Raw genomic sequence first — 27,368 nt, 5'->3', positions numbered from 1 at the left:
ATGGATGGATGAAGGGAAGGATGGATGGACGGAAGGAAGGATAGATGGATGGATGTATGGATGGATAGATGGATGGAAGGATGGATGGACGGACAGATGAATTGATCGAGGGAAGGATGGATGGATGCTTGGATGGATGGATTAAGAGAAGGCATGACGGACGGATGGAAAGATGGATGGATGGAAGGATGGATGGATGCTTGGATGGATGGATGGATGGATGGATAGATAGATAGATAGATAGATAGATAGATGGATGGATGGATGGATGGATGATGGATGGATGGATGGATGGATGGATAGAAACAGTTTGCATTTCTCTTCACTCTGCTTTCTCTCGTTTGCTCCTTATGGGGTGTCACACACAGAGACTGTATGTCGTTAAAAACACTATTTGCAGCTCCAGCGAAGCTTTTAGTCCCCGAACATAACAGAAAAAAATAGACAAACAGCCGAACACAGCAGCACGCTAATGATTATGGTCCTGTTTGGGTAGGGAATACACTATAGCAACTGTCTTTCTCTCTCGCACGTCATGTTTGCTCACTCTTTCACTCACTCACTCACACCCCCCCTTCTTTCCCCTCACCTCCTTTTCTCTTGCTCCAATCGATTCTTTGAGCAGAGAGGAGGTAAGGGAAGTGAATTAGAATTAGAGAAAGGAGCACTGTGGCTGTATTTGTATGATGGCTGTGCTGACAAACACAGGCAAAGCAACAGAACAGGGTGTCAGCATTCAGAGTGATTAGGGTAGTTTTAACATGGTTGGGTTTGTATGTGTGTATGTGTGTGTTCATAGCCATTAGTGGCCATGATGAAAAGGCAGTTTCTCTTTTCCAGTACAGCTTCATACTGCAGAGCAATGGTGGTAATGCTCTAAACCCACAGGAACCACAGCCCACTGCATTACTACATAACTTACTATATGCTGGCCCCGCAAAAAGCAAAACACACTGTCACAAGCTATAAAAAATATGAAACTAGAATCCATTAAATCAATAAAATACAGAAAGCACAGAGGAACCACGAGGCTTCATATTTACAACCCTTGGAAATTGATGATGCACTTGTTTAAAGGCCACTAAATTAAACTTCTTGCAGGACTTAATTAATGATTCCAAAATACATCTTACAATAAAGCATCTGGTCTCTTCTCTTCCCCCAGATTTCTCAGGAAACTACCTCCACCTGGACGCAGGCGCCCACACTCAGCGCAAGCGAGCCCGACTAATGAGCCCCGAGGTGGGGCCAGAGCGAGGCCCGCTCTGCCTCCTCTTCTACTACCAGATCCAAGGGGAGGCACAGGGGAGTCTTAGGGTGCTGCTGCGGGACAGCGACCAGGAGGAGACGCTGCTGTGGGCTCTTAAAGGAGATCAGGGGTTTCACTGGAGGGAAGGCCGCACCATCCTACCCCAAAGCCCAAGGGAGTATCAGGTAAGTGTTGCTTTATGTCATACTTTTTGTACCGCCTCATTAGAGTGTAACCAATGTGCAGTCTGGGTTTCTGCATCTGAAGTGCAATAGAGGGAGAAACAGAGCCGACAGAGCAAGATTGAAACAAAAAGAAAGAAGGCAAAGCAAAGCATTGCTCTTTACTGCATGTTATCATTGATAAATTCAAAGTCTAACAAGCTGTAAACACCAAAATGTGTGATGCGTGAACTCTTCAAAGATCATCGTTTTATGTCCATTACTGCTTGCATCAGCGCCTTACTACCTACAATGATTATCTAGCTCCCCTGATGATCTCTACATCATAACTGTTGATTCATCTCTGTCTAATAAAGAGTCTTCCTCATCTTCCAGGTGGTGTTCGAAGGGTTTTTTGATCACCCGACACGAGGCCACATCAGAATAGATAACATCCACATGAGCAGCAGCATCGAGCTGGAGCAGTGTACACGTAAGTCCTGCAACCTGTCTATAAACCTGTCTGCAAGTCTTTCTGTTTATCACTACAGGCTTCAGTCAGTCAGTCAGTCAGTCAGTCAGTCAGTCTTACTATCAATCTTCATGACTCCTTCCCTCCTACACACCATACTCTGTGTACCATTCTTTCACCACAGACCGGTTTAGAGAAAGAGAGAGAAAAGAAACACTCATAATGTTTTCTCGTTTACACACAAACACACACACACACACATAAAAGAGAAAAAGATATATAAAAAATGAAAGTAGGCCACAAACGGCCTTTGGGCATGGATTCTAATCTATCTTTCATATCTTCCTCTCTCTACCTCCCTCAGTCTTTTCCTTTCCCACCCCACCCCGCTGGTTCATCATTCTTCTCATTCTTCCGATATATCTCTTGCTCACTCCCTCTACATCCGTGGCCCCGTCCTCTTCTCAGTCTGGGCTGTCACTGGGCCCCAGAGGACCACAACAGAATGCATGTGTGTTTATTGTGTGTTTTTTATGTGACCAAACTCTGTCTCTCTCTTGCAGTCCTGCACACAGCCAATGAGACTATTAATAACTGTGATGGCTGTTATTACTGCAACACAAATACAGTCTCACTTTAAACACACTGACTAGACACAGGATTAAGTTTTAAATGCTTCACATATCTGTGTTTGACCAATATCATTTCCATCCACCCACACGCTCACACACACAGTTTGTTCTCTCTGTCATGTTAAATAATGAGAATATTTTTAGCATTTAATGTAGCGGAGCGCCAGTGCACTCAGCACAGCAGGACACTGATAGTTAGCCTGATGTAAGCACACACACACATACACAGAAACACACACTAGTGTATAATGACATGTAAAAACAGCCACAGTTGTTTTACATTATTAACCATGACACATCAAGACACACGCCCACACACTCTTGTAAACTCGCTTTCCCGTGCACAGCTGCTTCGCTTTCAACCTTGTTTTTACAAACCGAATGCTGTTGAACTGTCTTATCTCCATCCAACTGCTTTGTCATTTAAATTCTTTCTTTCCCCGTCAAAGATGTTGCAGGCTCTAGTTGTTCTTTTACTCACCTAATTGTTCACATTGATGTGTTTTAACAAGCTCTGGAGAAAGTTTGTGCTAATTCTTCTTAGAAAGACGAATTAAGTTGTCATGAAGGGCATTACTTCACCTGTTGTTTGAAGTTCTTTGTGGCTCTAGGGGAGCTTTATCGAGTTGATGTACCCCAGATTTAATCTATTAGTGCTTAAAGGTCCATATAATAGCATTTTTAGCTGTTTGCAACCAAGCGTGCCGGATACGGCCCTGGTGGTGAAGCTTTCAGCAGTGTGAGTGCCCCCTGGTGGCTGGCTGCAGTATAGGTCAAAAAATCCGTCTCCCCCATTCATTTGAATGGGGGAGCAGTCAAACTTTAAAAAATAAATACACGTCGTACGAATGTTTCTCACATCCGTATGCTGTGGTGATATGTAGTTAGTATTTGACTGTTTTGTGTCCAAGTCCTCTTTTTTATGAAAAGTTTCTTTTTCGTTAGTTATTAGAGTTTAAAAAACGGGGTTTTACTTCCGGGTTTCTTTTGATTCACAGCCGCCTTAGAACGAAACTTCAAAGGGCACACAGCGTCTTGTGACGTTACGCTGTAGGGCGGAGCTTATTACAAAGGCTTCACAGGCTCTGGCTGCACAATGGCTGCGCCCAGGAGAGGGATTTTTTGGCTTCAGAGCTGTACAACGGGAAGAGGCGGAGCAACGCTGTCCATTTTTATTTACAGTCTATGTTTGCAACACGTTCTAGTGTTCTTTTAAGCTATAATGGCTAAAATGACATCACAAATTCAGCCTCTGTCGATGATTTGCCTCCTCTCAGTTTCTAACCACACTGATCTGAGCGAGGAGAGATGCTATGTTAACGAGGTGCTGTGCTGATTGGCTGTCTGACAGCTGTCAGACGGCTGCAGAGGCAGAAAAACACCAAAATAAACATGGCAAGCACTCCAGAAGAACCCGCACCATGTGCCAAGCCAAATGAATTGTGTTATAAGAGACTTTCCTATGGGGCTCTGCTGTTGTTTGGTCAAGAACTGTTTGCAAAGATCCTTTTATGAGAGTCAGAGGGGAGTCAAACCCAGCTTTGTAGTCACCCTGATTGTTAGAGCAGTCTGAGGTAAAATGGTTCACACAGGCAAATTAGCACAAACTGAACTGAATGTTCAGAGCCTCAGCTTTAAATAGGCTGAAAAGCACCATCCTTTAATTACTATGACATCACGTTAGTCTCTGTGGGTTATTGAGATCCTCCGCTAAAGAAATTCAGTCAGACAACTCACGTTTAAATTGTTTATTGTAGCAGCAAATACATATTCATGTTTGACACCCAGGCTCCGGCCTCCTCACTCCCTGCTGATAAGTTTACATGCAGACATTGAGGAGTGATGAGCAAAACATAATGAACACCCCCCGGAGCCTGCAGGTGGATGCTGGGGTGGCACTGGGGATGTAAGAAAATTCAGCAATAGGCATGCAGGCAGCAGAGGCGTTGACAGGCAGAGGAAGAGATGGGAGATTTTCCCGGTTTAAATAGACCGCCAAATTGAGCGGCAGAGGGCGTGATTGGATGATGGTTATAAGAGTGGGACATGTGTCATGTGTATAGCAGTGCAGCTCGAGTTGTCTGCCTGAACTAGCTCGCAGGCGTCGCTCAATTATGTAGAGTGATGACTAAAACCTGACCCTCCTTACTTCTCTCTGTCTTGTCCAGTTAGCTTCAGGTAAAATGAAGAGTTTACATTTAAGCAGATCAATCAAAGAGTGATATCAGCATCTAAGGACACTGGAATACATGTTTAAGCTTAGTCCTAACATCCTACAACGTTATTAAAGGCATGTTTTTCAGTGACTGATAAAAAATAATGAATCTGCAAGAATTGATTCTAGATTAAATCAAATCAATGACTTAACCTGACTTGTATTTGATCAAATGATACAGTTATGTCCTTGACCTTATCTCATTTCCTGCTTGTACTGCTGGCATCATGCGTATCATAGTTAAAGTTAGGGAGTTGTGTAGAAACTGTGTGTAGAAATTAAATTAGAATACACAGGATATATTAATTCTTGAAGTAACTCAATAATTAGTACTTCCTCACTTATAAATCAGCTACATATTAAGTCTATGAATCACTGTGTCTTTGGTTAATTGAAGGAATCCCTGTTAAGTGATCTATACCAAAGGCATTCATGTTATTTTACACTTGATCCTACAGAGGAGGATATGTCCTGGTGGGAGTGACATCAGTGCATATCCTCTAGTGTAGCTTCTTCTTTTTCATGATTCATCAATAAGGAAAGATCTTACAATCAGTCAGTAAAAGAATCTCATTTCCTGATAGGAGCAGAAGGACTGTATCTGGGACATGTTGTTTTTTGTGTTCTCGCAAGTCTTTTCATTCCTCTCTCAAGTTCCTTGTCTTGTGATATTTTTCTGCGTGTCATCTCTCTTTAACTTCTTTACTTGTGCTTCCATTCTGTCTTATTATACTTCCTTTTTTCCTCTCTTTCCTTCCATCTCCTTCCTTCCCCCCATCCCTTTCATAATGCATGTTATTTCCTCCGGCAAATAATAAACAGCAGTAAATTTCACTCCCTGTTCTCATGACCCTTAACTTACCTCCACCCTTCCTTCCCATTCATCTCTTTCCCCTCACTTCACCCTTCCCTCACTCTCTTCACCCCCATCTTCGGTCCACCCTCTGCCTACCTTAGAAAGACAGTTATGTAGCACAATCACAGGAAAGAGACAGACAGAGAGTGATACAGCAAAAAGGAGAAATAGAGAGCAAGTCACTTTGACGGACAAACAAAAGAAAGACACTTCCTCTCCTCCAAATCTGTCAGCCCACTCTTTTGCCAGCTTTTCTTTGTTTTCACTCCGTTTTTGTGAAAATGACTGTCATCTTGGAGGAATTATGGAGCTTCTGACTCCTACACAGCTCAGAACTGCTGAAATCTTTAATGATTTTCCAAAAGAGGAGAAAACAGCAACATAACAGAAAGTGCAGCATTCAGAATTTTGTGAATCAGCTTTTTTTTTGGTAATAAAAAGAAACATAGCAGCAGCATGTCAGTCAAATCCTGAAATGTGCCCATACACACTCAAGCCAAAGAAAATATGCCCAGTGATGTATGTCATGGTGTTGATTTAGTACATTTTAAATATCACGCTGGGTAGAGTTCATCTGAACCTTTATCACCAAAGAATGAGTATTTTATTTATATGGCACTAAATCACAATAGATGATAAATAATAATAATAATGACACTTTTGATTTGCCATACACAAGCAAAATACTCCACTATAGGCAAAAACTCTACTGTAAGCAATTTCTTGATGATAGTAGCAAGAAGTAAATCTGTTTTATCTGGCAGACGCCTCAAGCAGAAAGAGATTTGAACCAGACAGCAATCTACTTCAACTGGTTGGGCAGAGAGACTTAGAGAGAGGTCACATAGTGGTACAATTGAAGTTCCACATTGAGCTATAATGTTACTGTAATGGTAACAAGACTAAATACTGCTAACAATGAGAATAACATTAGGAACAAGAAGAGAAGTTGTACATAAAGTGGTTAGACTTCTATCACGCTGTAATCCGTGCTGCCGCCATCCTTAAACACTTTTCCATACATGTCACTGACAATAAAAATAACACTCCTTTTTTCCTCTCTTTTCCAGAACCTTTGCCTGCCTTAACTCCGGGCATAACCAGTAAGTTCTACTCTCTTTTCTATTTGTTCTTCCTGTGCCAAATGTCCGTGCTTTCTGCTTGTTGCTAAGCTCAGCTCACAGCACTGCGCTGGCTCAAGAACCCTTGTTAGTGCACAATGTGCCGTACTGTATGTGCCGTACAGTGAAGCAGACACCAAACACTCTAGTCGTGCCTGAAATTCTACCTTTGAGCCGATTTCAGATAAAAGCACCAAACCATGGTTTCTTAAATCTTCAGTTCTTTGGATGATATATCAACCTAACCTTGTCTTTTTTATTAAATAGTTTGTAAATTATACTTGAAGTGGACTCAACCACTGGTGACAATATTACAACCTGACCGATCCACTGCATTGTTCCAGCATGACTCCCTGCATGCTGGGTTCTTACTCTAGGTAATGAATGCAGTTTGGTTTGTTCCTCTGTGAGAAAATTACAGTTTATACTTCATAAAACGCATAAAACACATGACTATTTACAAGAAGAGTAACTTAAGCAGATGGCTGTCACAACATGTGCGATTACAGCAGCAACAACATGGGGGTTTATTTGCACATTACACAGTCTGATAAGTGTTCAGTAGTGTGCACCATGTTGTGTGTGATGTGTCAGTGAACGCAACACAGTTGTTAAGTCTTGCACATACGTTTACCCCTGATGTAAACAGACTCATGATGAATGACTTGCAGTGTGTTGCTTCTTTATTTCTGGTATGGATAATCACTTGAAGGTGACAAAGGTAGAGAGGTTGAACAAAGTGAACGTGCTCCTCTGGTCTGTAACTTTTCCTCTACAAGCCTCCTTCTATTTGTCACTGTACAGAACAGAACATTTGCTTGTCATCCACTCTTCCATCCTGATTTGCAGCCACTGTGCAAGCCTTCTCTCTCTGCATTCAGCACCATACAAGGAGCCTCTATTTTCCATCTCTCTCGTTAACTTTTTCCGTCTTCTTTTACTTTTCTACATTACACGCCACTCTCCTCTCTCCCCTCTTCTCTGCTTTCATCAAAACTATTCTTTGACATTCCTGTCCTGGTCTTTGCTTTCAGTTTTTCTCCTCATCCCCTCCCCATCTCCACTTCATCTTCACAAGCTGCTGATGCCACCTGAATGAAACACAGACTTGATCCCCATCCAACTTCCTTTTTTCCCTTCCTCCTCCCTTCATCCTCAAATAGACCGGTCTGAAATCAGATAAAGAGGGCTTAGGCAGATTATGCTTCTGGATCTCTTGTTTCCAGAGACTTGGTTTGGACCTGTGATTCTGTCTTCTGGTCTCATTTGTTAAGAAACCACAAAATATGAACACGGCCTGTGACTCAGTGACACAAATAATTCTGTCGCTGAGTCAACATATCCAGACTTTTACGACTTTGTGATGATTTTTTGACACTTGGTTAATAGTGTTCACATTCAGCATTAATGGCTCAGGCCAGGTTCAAACTGGAGCACACATCTTTTTTTTCTCCTTTTATTAAATTAGTTGCAAGTATTTGTGATTCTTGGGGCAGAAGCACATGAATCATTCTCACTAATTTCTTTGGTTTGCATCAATATTGCCTAAGTTACCCAGCTCAATGTGTGTGTATGTTAATGTGTGTGTGTGTGTGTGTGTGTGTGTGTGTGTGTGTGTGTGTGTGTGTGTGTGTGTGTGTGTGTGTGTGTGTGTGTGTGTGTGTGTGTGTGTGTGGTGTCCATGTGTGTCCATGTGTTCCTAGAGTGTGAGTACTTCAAAACATTCCTCAGATACTGTCAGATACTTGAGCCGCTCTTGGTTTTGTTCGCCACAGTTCAGTTCAATAAAGACTGAAATACCATTCCCAAAAATAGTCAAACCCAAGAGCCAAATGCAGAAACCTCCAGTCACCTGATTCAGGCAAAAGTCTTTGACCTAATGCTTTACAGGTTTCCTAGATTGCTGGATCCAGAGCAGATGTCATATGACTCCCAGCATAAAAACAGTGGCATGTATGTTAAGTACATGTGTGTTCATCGGAATGAGCACCAAGGAGAGGCCTGTAACCACTGCAAGGAGCCAGGGTTGGGACTGAAGTATCCTACTCAGTTAAAGTATGGTTACTTCAATAACATTTTACTTAAGTAGAAGTAAAACTAGCAGAATGTAAATCTACTTTAGTAAAAGTGAAAGTTACCTTCTTTAATAGTCATGTAAAGTGCTGATTACTGAAGCCTACTGATTTGAAACAGGTTGAAAATAATGATGTGATCCACAAATTCTATAAAAAATATATTTCCCCCAATTGTTGAGGTAAAACCAATGAAGTATCTGATAGTTAATAAGTAACTGACCTAAAACAAGTCAAAGAGAAACCTATGTTGCCCCAGACATTCAAGGAATTTTGGTTGAGACCCCCTTCCAATTTAGTGACATGCATGGACAAGGTTTGTAACCATTAGGCTAGCAGAGCCCAGGAGGGTATAGTGGATAACTAGAGATCAAGATAAGTTTGGGCTTCGTAGTAGGCTATGTTATTGGTTCGCAGACCTATAAAAGGTGCTGGTCAACAGCATTCTGGGAGTCAGCAGATTTGCAGAGCTGTCTTCCAGGCATTCCGCGGTGCTTGTCCGATACTGGTATTGTTTTCTTGTAATAAATGCATTACTAAGCAAGCAAGCCAGTGTCACGAAGATTCCTTCTGCATCTACACATCACGGGCGGTCCAGATACGACACCAACATGTTAGTTCACTAGACTGTCAGGTGTCAGGCTTCAGCCAATCGGCTCGTTGCAACGCTGGCTGTGATTTTTACGCCCCTGTGGTGCCTCTTCTTCAATATGAACGACACCGAGGTGTCATGTTGGGACCAAGTTGTCCCACGACTGTGCCGGCATCAGAAGTAGTAACGGAGGCATCACAAAGGCGAGATCGGATCACTGTGAGCTTGCAAAGTTAGCAGAGCAGCACATCACTGTGTTTGTGTGTTCGTGTCTGAGTGTGTGGTGCTTCCTTCTGCAGTAAAGCAATGTGAAAACATACGCTGGAAAAAGAAAAAGACAGCTTGCCCGTTGCAGGGCCCTGATATTTCAGACAAACTAATGCACAGAGGTTGTCTGGAATATTAGAGCTCTGCTGTGTGCGAGCCGTCTTTTCCTGTTACACTCTTACTTGCCTCGGCGCCCTCTTTGGTTTGGATGTTTGTGTTACTTGATTTTTGTATGAATCATACACCGGAACACCAGTATTGCGCGGTTGCTGGATCAATATGAAGCACAATGACATGATGACGGTGGCACTATTGTGGACTCGTAATATGAAAGGGGCAATTGACACACATGATTACATACACTCACACATGCAGAGGAAGGAGACAAATGATGGCTTAAATTAGCCTGTACATGGGAATGAGAAAGACAGTAATCTGAGTTCCTTGGAAGCAATGTTTCGAAGCTTACTTTAGGAATTTTGCTTTCTAGAAAAAGGTTCTCCTTTTCCCCACCCAGATTAAAAACTGAGCAACTTAACAGTGGATTCTTGCAGTCGTAGAACTCATCTGTGTTTTAATCCACTGGTGGGAAGGCTCTCCGTGCAGGGTGCTTAGATCGCAGCTTCACAGTGAAAGCAAATTTTAAACCTTTAAAGAGTGTGCCTGAATTTAAAAAAGAGGCAAAATTAAGCTCACTGCTTTTCTGGAGGTTATGGGTCTCTCTCTGTGCACCTCTCCTTCCTCTGTCCTTTCTTTGTCTCTCCTCTCTCTCTTCTCCAAGGCCTGGTCCAAGCCTGTTTCCTCCTTTTTTTGAAGCACATTCTTTCATTCTCTCTTTCTTCCTTCGTCTGTCTTTCCTCCACAACCTCTCTCTCAGCGGGTTTCTTTCACAGTGAGTTGACAGAGTATTGAAGTTTCAGACAGACCCTCTAATGCAGGATTAAAGATATCATGGCAGGATTAGCCAGCTCCCTTCACTTCCCCTCCCTCCCACCCGCTCCTTTCACTTTCTGCTAACCCTCTCTATTTCACTCCAGTCTTTCTTCTTTTCATTCTTTCATTAATGCCTTCTCTCTTATCCAGTCTCTCCCCTGTAATTTCTCTCTGATTTCCCCTCTTCCCCTCACCATCCCTTTCTCCCTCCACTCAAGTCCCTTCAATGAGATCTTGCCCTGATAAACAACCACTTAACAACTCCCCACTCTTTGTCCAAACCAGCCAGTCACTGCATAATCAAAGCTTTGCATTCTGTGATGGAAATCTGGACGCATGGCATGAGCCTTTGCGTGTCAATGTGCAGCTTTTGCTTGTGAAGTTTTGCATCGGCCTAAATTTCCATGAGGAATATCAGCATTATGAAAATAGGCTGTTTTTTTGGGAAAATGAAGACTTTGAATGACTTGGCACACTTATTATATTTGATTTAATGTCAATAATGGGAAAGTGAGCTAAATATGCAAGATGACAGCCTGGTTTTTTGCCTGTTGTTGATCTTAGATACAATGTCTTTTGCATACTGGCAGGAAAAAATATATTCTCCTTATTGTTGCAGTAATTGACCATTCACTAAGTCCACTAAGGGGACTTAAATGCTGTTTACTGTCCGACCAACTGCTCCATACACTCAAGACATTTGCAAAAAGGGGTCAATGGTGTTTATAAAGATTATCTTTCTACAAAATAAAAAAAAATGATGATTCATATCCAGCTAGCAATCTATGTAGAAGACAAAGCTGGTCCAATTGGTGACATTATTGTCATTAGTTCTGAGTTAGCATATTTGTTTCTATGTCCAAACAGAGTATTTCAATCCTTCAAACTTAGTAAAATATTCAGTTTAATGTATCTGGTCATTGTATTACTTTAGATTTTTATAGATTTATAGATTAGATTTATTTTTGTCTGCATCAACAACCAACACTTCCCTCCACAACATAGGAGCCATGTAAAAATTACAAATAAAAGCAAAAACAAAACAATCACTGAGGGATTCATCAAGAATACATATATATAGACATATGCATATACACACACATAGTGATATGTACATGCATAAGTACACATACACATGCATGCATACACAAGTACATTAATGCATACAAATAAACATGCATACACATCCACATATATTTTAGTCAATCACATGCTGACCAAAAAAGGTGTAGGCTGAAGCCACGGCTTATCCTGCCTACTATGTTACATAACCTACCGTATAGGCAACATTGTGCAAGTAATTATGTAATTTTATAACAAAGCAATCTTTAAACGTGCCACTGTTTTAAGCTAGTTAACCAGTCCTAGTTATGACTCAAGTTTAATATCAGTATACATTATATATTCAATATGATTTAGGATAGAAAGGGCTTTAAACAACCTTTCTAACTCTAGATGTGTAATACTACTCTGACTTCAGCCCCATGTGCACTATTCAGCATGTAGATCCAAAGTTGATGGGTTCTTGTTACGGCTGCCCTCAAGATTTGACAGTAGTTGTCCATGGTCAGGATTTAGTGAATGGTCAATAATATAAACCCTCCATTGCGGTCTGCATGCCTGCCTCCTTCGTCCATAGTGCCAACCAGTAATGTGTCCTCCTGCCCTCCAGGGGGTGCCATGTCTGGGATGGAGCCCACAGTAGACACGGTGGCGGTGCAGCCTCTCCCCGCCTACTGGTACTATGTGTTGGCAGGAGGCGGTGCCCTCCTGCTGCTGGTCACTGTAACTGTGGCGGTGATACTGTGCTGCCATCGGTACCACTGGGCGACCCAGAAGACCAGCAGTAGTCATCATTCAGTGATGTACCACAACAGCCAACATCAAAATCTGCAAGGTCACCAAAACTGCTACCAGAACCAAAACCTCAGCTATAATCTGATCCACTGCCCCAACCAAAACCACCTGTACCCAGGTACTGGGCCGAGTCTTGACCCCATGCTCACCATCAAACTGGACAAAGACGACAGCTATGACTCCCAGTGTTGAAAATAAGTGGACACGTTCTGAATGATAGATATTTTTGAATGCTTTATTCAAGTGAAAGGTCCCTGAGATACAGGAACTACAGCAGCAACCAGAGTAATCTCCACCTTTCACTGATGGAAATCAACATGGAAGAGACTGCAGTTCCTGTTTATAATGACTGATCTATGAAACTGAAGCAGGATGCAACTTGCAAACTTAATTGGCTGTCTGCATCTGACAAAATGAACTCTTTATATCAAACTTAACCGACATCCATCACTGGGGAAATTGCAACTTCTTTGATGCACTTACCTGCTTCTACAGCTGCACTCAAACCTGAATAGAACATGGATTATGATCAGAATATCAAGTAAATCAGAGGTAGTATGGCTCACAGACTTTGGAGATAGGCGTATGCAGTGTACAATGTCAGCCTATTTTCCCTGTCTACAGGGATATGTCTGCCCTGCTGCGATCTGCAGCTTGGAGACTGCCTGTTTCTAAACACCCTGCCTGACAGAGAGACGATTTACACACAGGTACAAGGAGATAGAAGTCACAGAGCCTGCTGCATAAAAAGAGAAGCCTATTTCCTCAGCTGTCTGAACGAAGCTGCTGTTTGTTTGTCCACTAGCCTTCGAGGGACTGAGAGTGACAGGGACAGATTAAGAGCAGGAGGGAAAAGGTGCAGGGAGAATTAGTGTCGTCTGTCCAGCCGTGACAGAAATACGGCTTCACGTCCTCCATGAGTGGCCTCTCTGGTTTGGTGGACTGGAGAGGAATCAGTGTTGTGCTGTTCTCTGAATGCTTTACATGAGGGCGAGGTGGGACTAGACAGCTAACACTGCGTCCTGCAGGAGCTAGAAACATACAAAGGCTCAAACACAGGCATATGCACGGACACTGTCCTTATAACTGAATGTTTAACTGACTAATAATCGAGTGGCTCTTGTTACAAAGAGTGTATTTTTCATTTGATCTTGTTTTTTAAATTCTGCTTTAAAACTATCACTGTACCTCGGCTATGAGGTTGTGCCTCAGTGTTGAATTAGAGTATGAATGGACTCTGTTTTTTGCCTGGATCTTATGGATAATCATATGCCTGTGTCTGTTAATGTTCGAACCAAACATCATGTATGTCGTTTTCATGAAGAGTAGGTTGAATGAAACTATTGGGAAAGCCTTTGTGCAGAGTATCCAAAGCTGCTGATGTACCTTTTCTTTAAGTCTGTGTTGAGATGTGTTTGTTTATTCTAGGAAGCAATGTCATTATTTGTTAAACTTAGAATCTTTTGCAATATAGTCTGGTTACCTAAAACTGTGGTCCACTTGGTTGCAAACATTAAAAAGTTTCACGTCTGTTTAATAATATACATTGAGGAAAAGCTTCAGGTCATTGCTCATCTCATCACCATGCTTTATAAAAGAAAAAAGGCACCGTCCATAGCTTCATATTTCCTCATTAGCAGTTTTATTGTGTAGTTGTTTTGATTGTTTTTCAGTAATTTTATAAAAGATTTTGCAGAAGAATTGCAAAATTCAACACTTCAAGTGTGACATGATACATGTCTGATGGTTGGTCACGTTATTTTGCGATGTTGAGAGTAACTTAAGCACTTTTATGCTTCTTAATAATCATTTATTGAAGGCTTTGATGATTTATCATTTCTTACATCAACTGTGAATGTTAATATGAACGAAAAAGTTCAGTTCTGTACCGGTTGTGAAATTTGTTTTCTTTGTGATACATATTTTGGTAGGCTTACATGTGTTCTTTGGTGTATTATAGTTGAACAATGTCTATTTTTTATACTCATTGATTGTGTTCACTGAGATGATCTTAATGACTTCTCTTGACTTTTATTTGATGTCAAATCATCAAGTGGATTAAGCCATTTTAAAGGCGAGTGTGTAAGGCAATCAGCTTATATCAGACATGGACACACAAATATGTTCTCTAAACACAACGATGTATAGATTCATGCTCTTGGTTTTGCATTGAAAGGCACAGTATCACCTTTTATTCAGATCCATGTCTGTGAAATTGAGTGCACCACTGTGGTACTTATTTCTCTTGGATTCTTAGCAGCTCACCATCTCGCTTTGTGTGCTTTCCCCCTACATCATTTTGTTCGTGCCCAAATCCCCCAGCCTTTTTATCAAAACCCCGCTTTTTCCTATTCTACTCCTTCCCTTCATTGCAAATCCTCCCAGCAAAAAAACACAGGAGAGGAAATGAGAGGCAGAAATGGAGGAGAGCAAAACCTCTCAGAGGAGAAGGGCCCATTAAGCGAACCCCCTTTCCCTCCAAAGAATGCGCCCAGAGATGGAGGAAGATGAAAGAAGTAAAGGGAAAAAAACAGCTTTCTATTCTTGCTAAAGATAGATTTTTTTTTCTCTTTCTCGGAGAGGAAGGCTAACAGGGAGGCAGGTTAGGGGTTTGGATTGAAGGAGGAGGAGAATAAAAGGAGGAGGGCAGGTTGTTTCAAACACAAAAGCAGATGAAAGAAGTCTTTTGGCAGAGTACACTGAATGATAGAGACACATAAGCGCAGCATGCACACACCATAACCAACACTGATCTATGTGAGCAAAAAATACATCAGATTCAGTAATTCAATCATTGTTTCATCCATGTTCAAAAGTGCATCTACTCTGCAGCACTACATATTGACTTATTTCATCGAATTGTGTCTCATAAAATGTGATTTTGTGCTTTAGTCAACAAGTATTTTAGTTATTTGTTGCTTGCATATCCATCCCCTCTGCCTTCCACTTCAATCGACTTGTATATGATTTACACATTATGTGACTCATTCTAGCAGCCCTCTGCTCTAACCCAATCAATATGAGGCCCAAATTCAAATAGAGAAATGATATATGACTGTATTTATGTTGTGCTACTCGTGCACTTTTCTCTTTCATTCTCTCTCCCTCTATCAAACTTTTTGCAAGATTTGGAAAATGTGCTGGCGCCTTCTCATGCAGTGCTTTTAAATCAACCATCCCTCACCTCCCTCTCTCCCCTCTCCATCACAGACTACTTTGAAGCCTTTTAATATTTCCAATTAGTTAATGGAGCTGATTGCATTCATAAAACCCTGCAGTAAGCACTTCTAGCCCTCAGGCCATCCCTGTTTTTTTTTAATTCTGCCGCCTCCTCCTCTGTGTTCTGGAGAAATATTACGAGTGAAAGCACTCTAACAGGTCCTCAGGCCCCCACTGCAGCAGCGTATGGTGCCAAAGAGCCATCCATGCCTTTGCCTGAATAAAATAGCCCTCTTTTTATGCTTCTCTTTACTAATTGGACAGTGGAGACAAAATGGGACTACAGGGAGTTTTAATCTTCCTTCAGAACCGCATGATGATGCTTTTCAGGATCCTAGCCTGAGGGCTTTGAGCCAGGATCATTAGAAGTGTTCAACAGTCGGCCAAAGAGTGTCCGAGCGTCTGTCTCATATGATCCCACTTTTTGCTATGTCTCCATTTGTGATTGGCTGTGAGAAAGGAAAATTGTGCATGCTGGAGGGGTTTGCTGTTGCCCATGCATTCACACAGCTGTAGAACAAGAGAAGACTGATGACATACTTTCATGTTCATACACTAAACAGAGTCCACATGAGGGGTACATTTCACTAAGACCTCCATAAATCACTCTAACATACAGTGGGAATTTACTGGCCATATGACGCATAGCAGGTATCAACTTCCAAAATTGCGTACATTTGTTTCACGGTGAATAACAAAACATATCTTTTCTAGTTCTATGGTTTAGGTTTTGGTGAACATTATTTGAAATGTTCATGATCTGAAGGGCACTTTAAGGTTCTGCCTGCTTTTTACACACCAGTCTGGTTGGTGAAGAATTCTTTATGCACCTGTGTTTCATGCCTTGTGTTTGTCACTTTGCTCTGATTGTAGGTGAACAGTTTTTGGATGTCTACCTTAAAAATGTCATTATTTATCACTGCTAAGGTGATTGATATTTTCTTTCTTTCTTATAATATGAGGTTTTCTATTACTTAGATTTCTGTTGTTTTCTGTTGCCCTTAAAGACTGATCGTTCTCAAACATGGCCTTGGTAAAGGACAAACTTATATGTTTTCGAACATTAAAAGTGTCAAGTTTACACTCTCTACAACTGAGTACAAACAGATTTGAAGTGCTAACTTACATATGCGTTCATCCCTGTCTTCAGCCACATGGCTGTTACTTTTACTTCTGAGTTCTTTCTTTGCTTCAGACTAGAAAAGACCAGCACTGGGATTGCACCAACTCAGCGCAAGTTTAAACCTAGCTTAACTTTGAGTTCACACACGACTTACATTTTAGGGGTTGCACCAGCTGAGATGCAGTGGTGGAAAAAAGTTTTTTCGGACACCCTTAAAATTTTACTAAATCTCAAATATTGTCATGAATATTTGTGGCAAAAATATGTTTTGTGTTTCAAGCATTAGGCAGACATAAACAATTACGAATGATATTTTTTTTGTTTATTGTTTACAAGAAAAACTATTAAAAAAAAACTAAATTCTTGACAGTTTCAATGTGTCAGTTCTCAACATTGTTGGTATCAAAGTCAACAAATAACAGAATGTGTTCAAAACTGAACAAAGAATAAATAACCCTGGCTGTGACTGGACTAAGAGAAATTGCACTTGCAGACCTAAGAGTGATTCTCAATGCAATATTTCACAAATGCATGGGGTGTCCAAAAACTTTTTTCCACCACTGTAGTTCCAACTTAAGCATAAGTTGCACCTTAAATCTCACACCTCTGGATGTAAAGTCCTCCATGTCCTCCGTTTTGTAAAAGCTAAGATATTGGTTACATCGTTTTTGATACCGTATGTTGTCGTCAACCATTTCCCCCCTTCCATGTCACTGTGGTTGAAGGATACAGGCTTTAGTTATCATCTACTCAAAACGCTTTGCCATGTTTTAAACACTTTTGCATTGCTGTTAGTCGATTTAAAGGAGCCTGATGAGGAGTTAGCCAGATAAGAGGCAATCATGCATGAGAGACAACACTGCAACAAATACCCGCTCAAAAATCGTTATTGTCAGTGATTGGCCACAGAAAGTGAAAACCTAATTTCTGCAACATTTTGGCCACTTCATAAGATACACTGTACAACTTAACGTGAGTTTTAAATCTCTTTGGTGCAACCAAACAGTGACACAACACAAGTTACAAACTTGCTACTTTCAGTATTTGGCTTCATGTGTTTTTTTCACCCTAAATTGAGACAGAGCTTACAGATCTGGTGCTACGGGTCACAGGACTTGATCGTTTCTGTTGACTTGCTTTGGATTGCACTGTCTTGCACTTCTAGCAAATTAATTATTGAGCAGGAGAGAAAGCCAATAGAGGCCCACATCATCCCAATCAAATAATTAAATAAGTGAACTCCCCACATCGAACATCTTTGAGGGGAATACAGAAAGGGTTTGTTTTTAAAAGACTTCGTGTCTTTCTTTCTTGTCTTAATCAGTTTGGAAGCCGATTTTGTGTCAGTTTTCAACATTTAAATATGTGAATGAGTCTTCTTTATTCACATTTATTACCGTATATTTAATCCAGGGCTGGTGATTTCATTTCCCAGACAGCAGGTCTCATTTAAAAGCATTATCTCTCACCATTATTCACAGACTGAAGAGTATTGGAAGTTTGCAAAGTCACTTTTTGGAAGGTATAATCTGGGTGCCACATTGTTAAATTTGCTTCATAAAGGCGTGATCTAATCTATAACAGGAAATTAAGCTCTGTATCTTTTTCCATAAATGAGTTTTTCACCTCTTGTCTTTTGAATATTACAGTTTCACTTCATGATGTGTTTTTTAGGTTCCTCTGCCCCAGCAATAAAGGATGATAGCTGCTTATCAGATTATGATATTGCTCTATGATATTTTTTCCTGAGGGTTGTAATATCAATTTCCTTGAATGAAGCAGAATTGAGCTTCCAAACCTTTCAAAGCCTTGCACTTCAGCCTGCCTGGGAAACATAATGTGGTATTTTAGCTTGTTGAATCTCATGGTCTTGGAGTAAAACGAAAATGTATTGTGGGGAATGTGAAGGTAATAAAAGTGATATTTTTTTATGAAACAGTTTGTGCGTTTGTTTTTTTCACACCTCAGTTTCTCCTTCCAGCCTTTTCCTCTCTTTTTCATATCTCTCTCTAATTCTCTCAATCTCCTGACTCTGTTTTCATTTCTAAGCAAATAAAAAAGAGCAGTGATGCCTATCACATAATGAAACTTCCCGGCCTTAAGCAGGTAGTCTTGTTGAAATGTTTGATAACCTCGGATGTTATTTTCCCTCGATGGCCTGAGCAAAGAATAACGGTTTAAAGGAGATCTGTTCCCTGATCTCTTCAGAGTTTGAACAAGATCACTCACTCTTTCAGCTGTTTTTGTACTTTGATTCCAATCTACAAACGTAAATTGTAAGCTGACAATGCAAAAGATGGAGGGATGTTATCTCAGCATGCTGTGGACTTGACTGGATGGTGCAGATTAAAACTGTTATTTCCTGTCTTTAACAGATCCCAGGCCCATGGATTTCGGAAATGATCCTGTTGTCAATCACAAGACCCCCATCGATGGAGGTGAGCTTTCTCCTCGTCTTTTCTCTTCTTCTCTTCCTTCTTCTGAGCCTGAGGCGATACCAGCTGTTTTACAAGTCTCACCCAAAGAACAGTGAAATAGCTCTTTAAGCAGAGGCATGCCCACGGCTCTCCGTTCTACTTGTAGATCCACAATGAAAAAGCCCACGGCAACAGTGACAGACGATCTCTGGTGTGTGTGTGTGTGTGTGTGTGTGTGTGTGTGTGTAGACAGGGCAGAGTGTAAGAGAGCATTCAAAGTGTGTCTGTGTGCACATGTGGGCATGCGAGTGTGTGCCTCCCTCTTCGTCCTCTTTCATATTCTGTGGCAGACAAAGTGAGACAGACAGCTTCCTCCTGGGCACCTCGAAAACATCTGTCTGTTACAATCACCGTTTACTACCAGTGTGTGTGTGTGTGTGTGTGTGTCTGCGAACAGTATGTGTGTGAGCGTGTTCCCCTTGACAGATACAAGGAGAGTACTCAGCCTTTACCTCACTAAACGAGTCTGTTTACTGTCTGTTTACTGCTTTCCTGCGTGTGTGTGTGTGTCTCTGCGTGTGTGTTCTTCCATAAAACACTCTAAATGCACTACTTAATTGCGGATTGGCTTGTTCATGAGTATACATTCATTAAGTGGATTAGCATGATTGCCTATGCCAACTTGATGTGCACACTCCAGCACACACACAAGACACTAGAGAGCACCTTTACTGTAATTCTTTTCATTATGTTTCCATATTCCTCAAGTCAATAACAACTAGGGCTGTGGTTAACAGAATTAGCCATTCTTGAATATATCAGCGGTAATGTGGAACATTTGCCTCTTAAATTAATTTCCCTAAAGCTAGACTTTGGGACTTAAGAGGAAAGGGAATCCATGTTTTTTTCTTTTTCTAAATAAAAGGATATAAAGGAAATAAAAGCACTAAGGATGTCTGCTGAATATAATACAGGGTTATAATGTTCATTCTGTTGCTAAAGTCAGAATGGTAAGATGACTAGCTTACATCGGCTAATATTAGCTCATGAAAGTCAGCACCTGACAAGGTTTATTGACTGAATAGTATACTACTGCCTTCTTTAAATATGTGGTTACGATCAGTGAGGGGGATTAGTTGTCAGAAGTGGTGCTGCTAGCCTGTTGCGTTGTGCTAGGCTGCCCATAATGCTTTGCCATAATCCATGATCGATCTTTGGAAATGTTAACGATCAATTATCAATTTTTTTAAAAAAAAGTAGACGTTTTCCGTCAAATACAATGCCAAATGCGTTTTTTCCACTGAATCAAATTTTCCTTCATGACACAATGTATATAACTGACGGTACTAAACAGCTAAGGATGCATTGAGGTTTTTAGAATGTTAACCCTCCTGTTATGTTGTGGGTCAAATTGACCCTATTTAAATTTCAAAAATTAAAAAAAATTAAAAAAAATTGGTATGAAACATCTTTGCTTGGCTTAATAGGTGAAATCAACATATAAAATCAAAATGGTTCATTTCATATTTTAGGCAATATATGCCTTCCAAACTAGCTTAAACCACCCTAAAAATCGGGGCAGCATGTGACAGAAGAGGTGTCTCATATTAATTTATGAACATCACTTCATTAAAAAAAAAAAAGTTCAAAATTCAAAATAAAATATAACAAAATCTATGTCATTTAAAACTATTGTATATATATTTAGGTCTTTCCAATGTACATTTAAAAAAAGTTTTAACATGAATTTGAATGAAAAACAAGTGAGTTATTCTCACTGAACAATGATCTGTGAGGATTAAAGAACACCAATGCACTAAATCTTGATTTAAATGGTTAGTAATGGAGTTAAAAATGAGATTTAAAAAATGTTTATTGGGATTTTTTGGGGTTCTGACACATTTGGATAATTAAATATGCCCCCGGTCAAATTGACCCAGGGATATTATTGCTGTCCCTGAGAAACGAACATAACAGGAGGGTAAACCTGCTGAATATCAACGTGTGGAGCAGGCTCCTAATCTCTGCAGACATTCAGTCATAAAAGTGAAGGCTCAGACTTCAACAAGGGAACTGAACAGAAACATATTTCAGACTCACAGTGTCCAGTTTTCTGTCTACTCGGTCTTATTGAGAAAAATAAATAAGCATTTGTAGGTGGTCAGGTGTCAGCCGGGAGTGCAACCAGGTCAGAATCAGTCCGGCGGCAGAGAAAAAAAGCGCTCATGGAGACCTGTCACTCAGCCGCAGCCTCCAGCTGAGCATCTCTGCTGTGAGCAACACCTTCAGTCAGCTGATTCACATGAAACATGCTTTAAACTTAAAACACCTCCAAATATGAGACCACATGATGTTTGTTCCACGTGATAGAAAATCAAAACAAAAAAATGTATTTGAGTAAGTTCTTAATCAATTAATCCATACTCGATTAATTGTTAACATCCATAGTGCAAACCAAACTCATGCAGTTGTCAATAGATTCCAATTCATTGTGTATTTTAAGCAGCTGATTTACCACTACAAGCATAACAGGATACCTGTCAGTGCAGACCAAGCCGGCAGTGCCACTTTTCTCCCTGATTGTTAAAATCATCAACTTATAAAAAAAAGGGATACTCTGCTCGGTAAATCAACTTTGTGAGGAGGTGTCTGGGTATGGATGACACCTCAATTAAACACAACAAATGATCGCTAAACCAGGGTAAACCCAAGCAATACATTATAAAATGTTCTCATCCCCGAGCGCTATCATCATTCTGACCCCTAAAGGAGCATCTGTTGGGTCACACACAAGGTTTAGTTTTCACACTAACTCAGACCAGGTTCTCAGGTGATAGCCCTGTGTTGTTCGGCCCATCTGTTGTTTCCAACAACCATCCCAAGCAGACTTTCTTGGTCTTTCTGTTTGCTGCTATAATAAAAGTTCACATAAACTGTTGTGCATATGGTAACAGATGCTTCTTTTGTTATAACTTGTACATTTTTCTAAGTATATATTCTGTAGAGCTTTTTCCTAAAGTATCCTGTTTCTCTTCAGGGTACATCTTCCCAGGATGGCCTTCTTCTTTCTCCACACCCTCCTCTGACCTGGACCCCCCATCGGTCACTCTCATGTCCGACAAAGACAAAGACAACGCCTGGCTGTACACGCTGGACCCCATCCTCCTCACCATCATCGTGATGAGCTCCCTTGGCGTCCTGCTGGGTGCGGTTTGTGCGGGGCTGCTCCTCTACTGCACGTGCTCCTACAGCGGGCTCTCCTCGCGCTCCTCCACGACGCTGGAAAACTACAACTTTGAGTTGTACGACGGGATTAAGCATAAAGTGAAGATTAACCAGCAGAGGTGCTGCTCGGAGGCATGAAGAGGAGACAGAGACGATGGGGGAAGACATGTCCTTGTTCCCTGCTAATTTTATTCTCTGTTTGGACAAAGAACACATGAAATGGAAGCACTATCTGTTGTTTCAACCCCTGTGTCCCCTTCCTAATTTCCTGCTCTGATGTCTGAAGGGGTAACATTTGACCCCACCTTTTTCGCGTGCCAGTGGGAACATGTGACTTTGATCCCTAGAAAATGGGAGGCCTAAACTTGGGGAACAGTGACCTTGGTCTCCCTTTGATAAAGTACCATTTCTCCTCCGCCTGCAGGAGAGAGCCTGCTTGATTCTAAAAGCCTGTGAATGAATGAAGGAATGAAAAATGAATATGAATAACAGATCTACCATAGAATTTAACCCACCAGCCACTGCAGTGACGCAACAAACGGACCAGACAACAGCACCCATGACAATCTGGACATTTGGACCACAAATGGCAGCAGAGGCTGGGTGGTTTGGTGAAACGCTGGTTCTGGGATTCTTAAAGAAGACGTAAATCTCACTGACATGTCCCCATGACTTTGCAGAAGGGCAATGAGACATTTGTGCTTCTTTGCTTGAATTTGAATGTGGTCAATAGAGATGGCATGCAGAAATCAAAAGGTGACTGTTCATGAAGGCTTCAGCACCAGTGGGAACTCGTGACTGAAATCAACACATATCAAGTGAATGCCTATCCCCCCTAAAGAAGTTTAAAAGATATCAAACCACAGAACTCAAAGGAATCTAGATTTCTAAAGGCAAAGAAGGAAAAGAAGATGAAAAAGGACCTTGTGTTTTTTTCTGTTTCTGAAAGTTTTAGATATGAGTTCCTGGAGTTTCAAACGTCCATTAGCCTGCCACACGGCGCTCGCTTGCTCCTTTGTCCGCCTTTGGTCTGCGCTTTGTGAAACCAGTGGCATAGAAGAGTAATGGTGACTGTTTTTGTTTTGTTTTAGATTTGTGTCAGTATGGAAAAAGGTAAAGAAAGCTTCAGTTTGTAGCCGCCTTGTAGAGCTCTTGCGCCATTTTTTTAGACTTTCTTTAGCACCGTGTTGGACTCCATGGTCTCAACTGTTCCTTTAGTCGTTTTGCTATTTTGGCACATTTTTCCATTACAGATTATCAGTCTTTACAAAGAATAGAGGAGTGATAAAGGAAGATGGAAGACAGAAAATCAGAGGTTTATCTAAATCTAACATGCTGTTATGGAGTCGTGCTTTAGATTCAGTATTCTAGAGTTTGTCTTTGGTATATATCTATATTTTTTTGCTTTCCAGACTGTATGATGCCCAAATGAAGGACAGACACTGTGTGAAAAAATGTCAGTGATTGTTTTATTGCAACCTATGGATTGCCAAAGAGCTGTGCATGCGCACAGGGGGTCTGAACAAGTGTTAACAGAGGCGGAGAATGGACTCAGTTTGATACATCGTCCTGCCTTTATCCACCATGCTAACTGTCGCCCCCTGAATGAAGGACAGTCAAAAACAAAAGGAGAAGGAATGACTAAAGGAGGAGAATGGAAATCGTACCGACGACTTTCTTGGACACACAATCGAGCCTTAAGCTAACTACAGTATACGCTGTATCGGAGGACAGCCATCGAGGAGGGCCAGTGCTGCTGGAGAGACTGATGACCAGGAGGAGACATACTCACTCACACACTTACACACACAATAACAAACACACACTCAACATAAACACAGAAAGATGGACACACCAGAAGAATAAGAGAGAAAGAGAAGAAATACAGTAGTTATGTTTACAGGTAGTCGTCTCATTTGTCAATCAAAGTATCCTGCTGACAGCAGAACATCAAAACACAAAGAAGAGATGTTTTACTCTGAACACCAAAGCCAATTTTCCACAAGAATTATATTCATACACCAAGTTATGGAGGGAAAAAATTGGGTTTCAAGAATAAAGTAATCAAATTGAGGGACTAATGTCATAATATCATGAGAATAAAGTCGTAAACACATGAGAATAAAGTCATCATTTTGGTGTATAGTTAGCACATATGTTATTTTAAAGGGAAACATCAAAAGAGCAGTCAGCTGCCAACTCTAGAATGATTAATGTGAAGCAGCTTGTGAAGTTATACTTTAGTCTAGGTGTCATAAATAACTTTAAGTCAGTCAGCTTACGTTGCATTAATCAAAACTTCATTGCAGCAGCAGAACATTATTTGTTTTTGGCGTCAAGGCTCCGAACCTCATCACTCCTTGCAGAGTAACTTAGCATGCAGAAATGAAGAAGTGATGACATAATATCTCAGATCCTGCAGGTGGATGCAGGGGAGGTGGTGGGGCTGTAAGTTTGAGCCAAAGCAGATGCAGAGACTGGAAATCATCCAGCTCAAATAGACGCCAAATAGAGAGGGTACTTTGTCAGGCGATTGTGAGAGTGGCGCATGACAGATGCAAAGTAGTGCAGCTTGAGTTGCCTGCCTTTTCTGCTCCCCTGATGTCTCCCCATATATGAGTTTAGATGTTGATTCATCATAGCACGTGATTACAACTTTATTTTCATAACAATTTTACTCAAATGAATTAATGACTTTAATCTGGTTAATTTACAGATTTACTCTGGTAGATGTTTGACTTATTTTTCTCTTATGACTTTATTCTTGTAAAAATGTGACCTAATTTTCAGAATATTACAACTTTATTCTCAAAATCTCAAGATGTATCATCCATAATGTATCCCTAATCCTCTGTCGTAAAACAAATTGTTTGACTTCAATGAAATACACTTTGTTGAAAAGCTAAAGGTATCCTGTGGAGTGTTGACCAGACGTGGCTCTATGTAGTGCCATGTATGATGTGGAGATCAGATGTTAAGGAAAATGAAAGCTAACTTTTAGCAAAAGAAGTCACAGAAGATTCTTTCCTAACAAGTAATGCAGGATTATTAGTTATTAGGTATAAAGTTAATGTGTTAAATTAACTGGTTTGAACTTTGAGTTTCAGTGAGAGACTCTGAATGTAAAGTTTGTTATATGTTAAGAAGAACACTCCACAGAGTACCTTTTATGCTTCTCTGCTTTTAAATAATTAATGTGCTTATGACAAACAAAACAGCATCTTTGAATGTATTTTCTACCATAATTATTGTTTTCTTATTCATTTCAAATCCTAAACCTGTCAACAAAGTCAATCAGTGGATTAAAAGATGTCCACAGAACAGCTCATTTAAACAATATATGTTCAGCTTGTATGCAGATGATACTCGGCATGTAAATATATCTTATTAGATACTGTGCTAACAGATGAGGCCACACAGACAAAAGATAATAATATGAAAGTTAAAGTGAGGCTTTCAGCTCCACATCACATCATCACAACACCAAGAGAAGGACGAAAATAGAGAGAACAAGCGACAGACTGGGAGGGAAAGTCGTCGACCCAGACAGTTTCTTCTTTGTTTTTACTTTCTCACATTACTCCGCCTGAGCAGATGGAGGTCAGCTCCAGAAAGTTATTTTGTTATTTTGGGAAATCTTTTTAAGTATAAGTTTAACTTGGTGTCCAGTCGGGGTAAAGTGAAAGAGTTAAAGGGAGAAATGAAAAAGTGCCAAACACATCACACTCTCTTTGTGTTTTTCTCTCATCTCGTTTTATTCAAGGTCGTGCATAGAGGAGGAGGATGAATACAGAGGATATAAAGGGGTTATAAAACAGTGTTGAAAGGGGATTAGAAATACAAATATGAAGGGAGGGTAAAAACAGAGAGGGAGAGAGATGGAGGGTTTTCTGTCCATCTAACTGCATTTTCATTGGACTGTTTTCCAAGTGCCTTGGAGCTCTCTTTTTACGTCTCTCTATCTCTCTCCCTCACTTTCAATAGTACACACTTCTTATGACTCCTTCTTTCTTTCTCACACACACATGAAACAGAAAGCACTGATCAGTGAGACTTTGTGTGCTGTTGGACACAGTTTAACACACAATGATAAAGAAACACACACACGCCCACACAAGCCTCTCGAATCGTCTCTTCCTCCCTCTCTCTCCTTGTTTTACACTCGTTCTTCTGGAAGTCCAGATAGTATTACCTCTTCTGTCTCGATGGATACACACACATGCGCACACATGCAAAGAAGTATGCACACAAACACGTACATTATACACACACACCTATGGCACTGGCCAGATAACTCAAACTGTTGTTTGTAGACTTTGTACAGAAGAATTTCTTTTTTAATGTTATTATTATTATTTAATAAAGGCTAAATAACAAGTACTTTGCTTCTGAGTGTTTTATTAAGTGATTGTGTGCTACATGCAGGTCTTACTCCACAAAGAGACTGTATTTGTTTCATTTCAAATGTTCAACCAGTTTCACTTTGAATTCTTTCAGAGAAGAGAAGACGGGATTAAACAGGTTAACACCTGGATTATACATCTCTGAGTATAAAAACACAAATTACCTGTGTGCTTCAAAGTGTTTATGTTTTACTGTTGTGGTAATCAAAGTCATAATGAGTATCTGAATGCAGTTTTTGTTAAGTTTGGATAAATTGCAGACAGTAATACAAGGAACGGGAGGTAAGAGTGTGCTTCACATCTCTGCCTCATAAACACAGAGCAATTATTCCTTTCTTTGGATGGGCGACAGAATCACAGACAACAACTCATTGATTTTCATTTTGTTATTATCAGACAGAGAGTCTTCAGTTTTTTAAGACTTGGCAACAAAACTATCAAACTTTATTTATTTTTTTCAACCAAGTTGGATTTATTTACATTTGTAGAGCAGATCTCTCATCATACTCACCGTCCTCTGAACGAGTTTGATTGGTTAATAAGATCATGGTCTC

At 40.6% G+C, this 27,368-nt stretch overlaps 1 protein-coding gene across 2 annotated transcripts in view; it reads left to right on the top strand.

The window, feature by feature from the left end:
• LOC117820823 (neuropilin-2-like) overlaps positions 1-26,791 on the top strand; it is a 136,257-nt gene extending 109,466 nt beyond the window's left edge. Inside the window, exons 14-18 of one of the 2 annotated variants that reach the window (XM_034694761.1) lie at positions 1,166-1,434; positions 1,807-1,903; positions 6,656-6,688; positions 19,145-19,207; positions 22,224-26,791. In XM_034694761.1, coding sequence (XP_034550652.1) covers positions 1,166-1,434; positions 1,807-1,903; positions 6,656-6,688; positions 19,145-19,207; positions 22,224-22,549 — 788 coding nt within the window. In that variant the 3' untranslated portion in view covers positions 22,550-26,791. The remainder of the gene's footprint in view (positions 1-1,165; positions 1,435-1,806; positions 1,904-6,655; positions 6,689-19,144; positions 19,208-22,223) is intronic. The other variant, XM_034694762.1, reaches the window with a different exon arrangement.
• The last annotated feature ends 577 nt before the right edge of the window (positions 26,792-27,368 follow it).

Source organism: Notolabrus celidotus, chromosome 10 (genome assembly GCF_009762535.1).
Source record: "Notolabrus celidotus isolate fNotCel1 chromosome 10, fNotCel1.pri, whole genome shotgun sequence".
NCBI lineage: Eukaryota > Metazoa > Chordata > Actinopteri > Labriformes > Labridae > Notolabrus > Notolabrus celidotus.
This window is presented reverse-complemented; position numbering and strand designations above follow the sequence as displayed.